A 2710-nucleotide genomic window follows, 5' to 3' on the forward strand; every position below is an offset into this window, starting at 1 on the left:
CCAACAGACAGGGAAGGAAGAGTTGAATGAACACATAAATGAGCCATTCATACAGCATTTAGGAAGTCAAACTTCCATCTCAGATAAACCAACTGCAGTTGAAAAGTTTTCAGAGGAGGGTGTTTGGGATCAGCTGCCAAACAAACATGTTCACAGTTTGCCTCGAATGTCTTCCTCAGCTTCTGCCTCTTCCTCCTGGAGTCTTCATGATGATGATAAGTGGCTTAAATCTAGGATAGGTCCTTACACCCCTCTTCCTTCTCCTCCCCCCCAACAACAAAAAAATATTTTCCTCTCTACCCCGTCTGTAAATAAGACTGCCAGACTTCAATCTGAACAAACACCTGATTCATCACGCCTCCCACACAACCAGTTTCTCTTCAACCAGCTGTTCATCAGTTTGAGCCCTGTCTGCAGCAGCAAAACACAAGGTGAGGTGGGGGAAAACACAGATGAGCTTTTACCCACAACAACAGCCCATCATGACCCAGACATAGAACAATATGATACGAGTCTTCCATCTGAACCTTCACATGAAATGTTAGACAGATCATATTTATGGAATGCCTCCATTTCAGCACCAAAACGTTCCCAGAGTGTCCGTGTTCATTACTTTCCCTACTTTTCCAATCCATCTATCCGCACTCCCTTCTCTGCTGAGTACACAGGTAGTTGTAAGAAGACAGGTGACGCCCAACAGACAGGGAAGGAAGAGTTGAATGAACACATAAATGAGCCATTCATACAGCATTTAGGAAGTCAAACTTCCATCTCAGATAAACCAACTGCAGAAAAGAAGTTTTCAGAGGAGGGTGTTTTGGATCAGCTGCCAAACAAACGTGTTCACAGTTTGCCTCGAATGTCTTCCTCAGCTTCTGCCTCTTCCTCCTGGAGTCTTCATGATGATAGCAGGCATATATCTGGGATAGGTTCTAACCCTCTGCTTCCTCCTCCCCCACTACCATACATGCTCCCCTTCCTTGCCCCGTCTGTACGTAATAATGCTAGACTTCAATCTGAACTATCACCTGATTCATCACGCTTCTACAATCTCAACAGCTTGAGACCTGACCTCAGTTCAGCACCAAGAACAGCAGACTGCTACTCGACTATTGTTGGTAATAACATGTTCTCACTGAGTAATATAACTTATGGAATGATAAAGACACGGGCTGACAGGTCATCTGACCTGTTAAAAAACATCTATGGGGAGTCTAAACCTGTTCACACCTCTGCAGCAGATGCTACGCCGGGAGTCAATCAAGATATTACCAGGGAATTGATACAAGCATTTGGAAAAGCTCATTTTCTTTCAGCTCCATCACCAGTACCAGACCAGATATTGCAGCTTCCAAACAATAAAGACACAGAAGATGGTGGCCCCAGATTTAGTAACTCTAGTTTTACTGTATGTCCACAAAACAGGCCTGCAGTCCTCCAAGAAGACGAGTTGGGAGATGACAGTGATGTCCTGGTGGAAACAGCTGTTCCAGCTGTGAACTGCTCAGTCACAAACACCCAGCCGACTCATCCTCCCCTCCAAACCTCCTCCAGCTGTTTGCGTCGTTCTCACAGCGTTCCCTCACTGAGTCTAACAACCTCCGCAAAGAACAAGACCTTCACCCGATCAAAGAGCTTACCTGACATGCTGTTCAAACCCAGCTGTGAGGAGTTCACCCCTGATATCACTGTTGATGAAAACGATGAAACCTACAGGTTCCAGTGCTCCTGCCCAGGCCTGTACCAGTGCAGTGTGACAGGCCTGCTGTTCCACATGGAGGGAGAAGGGGACGTGGTTTACAGGATCGTCCCCTGGAACAGGAGGCTACTGGCCCGACACCACAAGCAGCCTGCAGGACCCCTGTTTGACATCAAATGTCTGCAGCAGTCTGTGTGTCGGCTTCATCTCCCACACTGTGAGATCCGCTCCACAGGTGGAGGTGAGTTCTTGTCAGTCGCTCATGTGAACGACGAGGGCATCGAGTTTATCGGCCCTCAGAAGATCACAGAAACTCACGTTGTTATAAACATCACAGGGTTTTCTGGTTTCGGTAATGTCAAGGATGAAGACTCGCCGGCTGACCCGGTCCGAGCGCTGGTTCTGCTGTTCTACAGGCCCCCGGCTGATCCCGACGCTGAATCCCTCCTCAACGTGTTGCTGCTACCGAGGAACGTGGTGCTCCGGGATGTGCTGCGCACCAGGAAGAAATTAGTTGGAGATGAGAGCTACATAGAGACGTCCCCACACTGTAAACTGCAGCCAAAGCAGGAATACACACTGTCCACTTGTCCTGCAGAGGACTCAGTTCTAGTTCAACCAACAGAAGCAGAGTTTGACTGCGACAACTACGACAACTACTTCCCATCATTCCAGGTGATTTTAGAAACAATGAGGAAACACGTGAAGCTGTTTCTGAGAGACACCAACAGCTCCCACAGTGTCTGGGAAAGACGAGTTTGCCTCACTGGAGTAAAAAGGTCCTGTGGGCCGAGCGCTCTGAATCTCTCTTCAGATAAGAGGCTGTTGGACATACGGAGCAGCTTCATCGAGGGGATATCAGGACCGGTTCTCACAAGTCTGCTGGACAAACTGTTTGAGAAAACGGTGATAGCTGAAGCTGAGAGGGAGTCAGCGGACGAGATGCAGAACAGAAGAGACAAAGCTCGTTTTGTTATCGACTCAGTGAGGAAGAAAGGTGAAGCTGCTAGT

The 2710-nt window shown here is 48.0% G+C and overlaps 1 protein-coding gene across 1 annotated transcript; it reads left to right on the forward strand.

Annotated features, from left to right (window-relative positions):
* Nucleotides 1–1521: 1521 nt before the first annotated feature.
* Nucleotides 1522–2704, forward strand: LOC123966083 (NACHT, LRR and PYD domains-containing protein 1b allele 3-like; the record flags this gene model as incomplete). The annotated part of the gene is made up of 1 exon (XM_046042317.1): nucleotides 1522–2704. A coding segment is annotated over exon 1 (1059 nt), but the record flags the coding sequence as incomplete, so codon positions are not given.
* Between the last annotated feature and the right edge of the window lie 6 nt (nucleotides 2705–2710).

The sequence above is a fragment of the Micropterus dolomieu genome, unplaced genomic scaffold (genome assembly GCF_021292245.1).
Source record: "Micropterus dolomieu isolate WLL.071019.BEF.003 ecotype Adirondacks unplaced genomic scaffold, ASM2129224v1 contig_12532, whole genome shotgun sequence".
NCBI lineage: Eukaryota > Metazoa > Chordata > Actinopteri > Centrarchiformes > Centrarchidae > Micropterus > Micropterus dolomieu.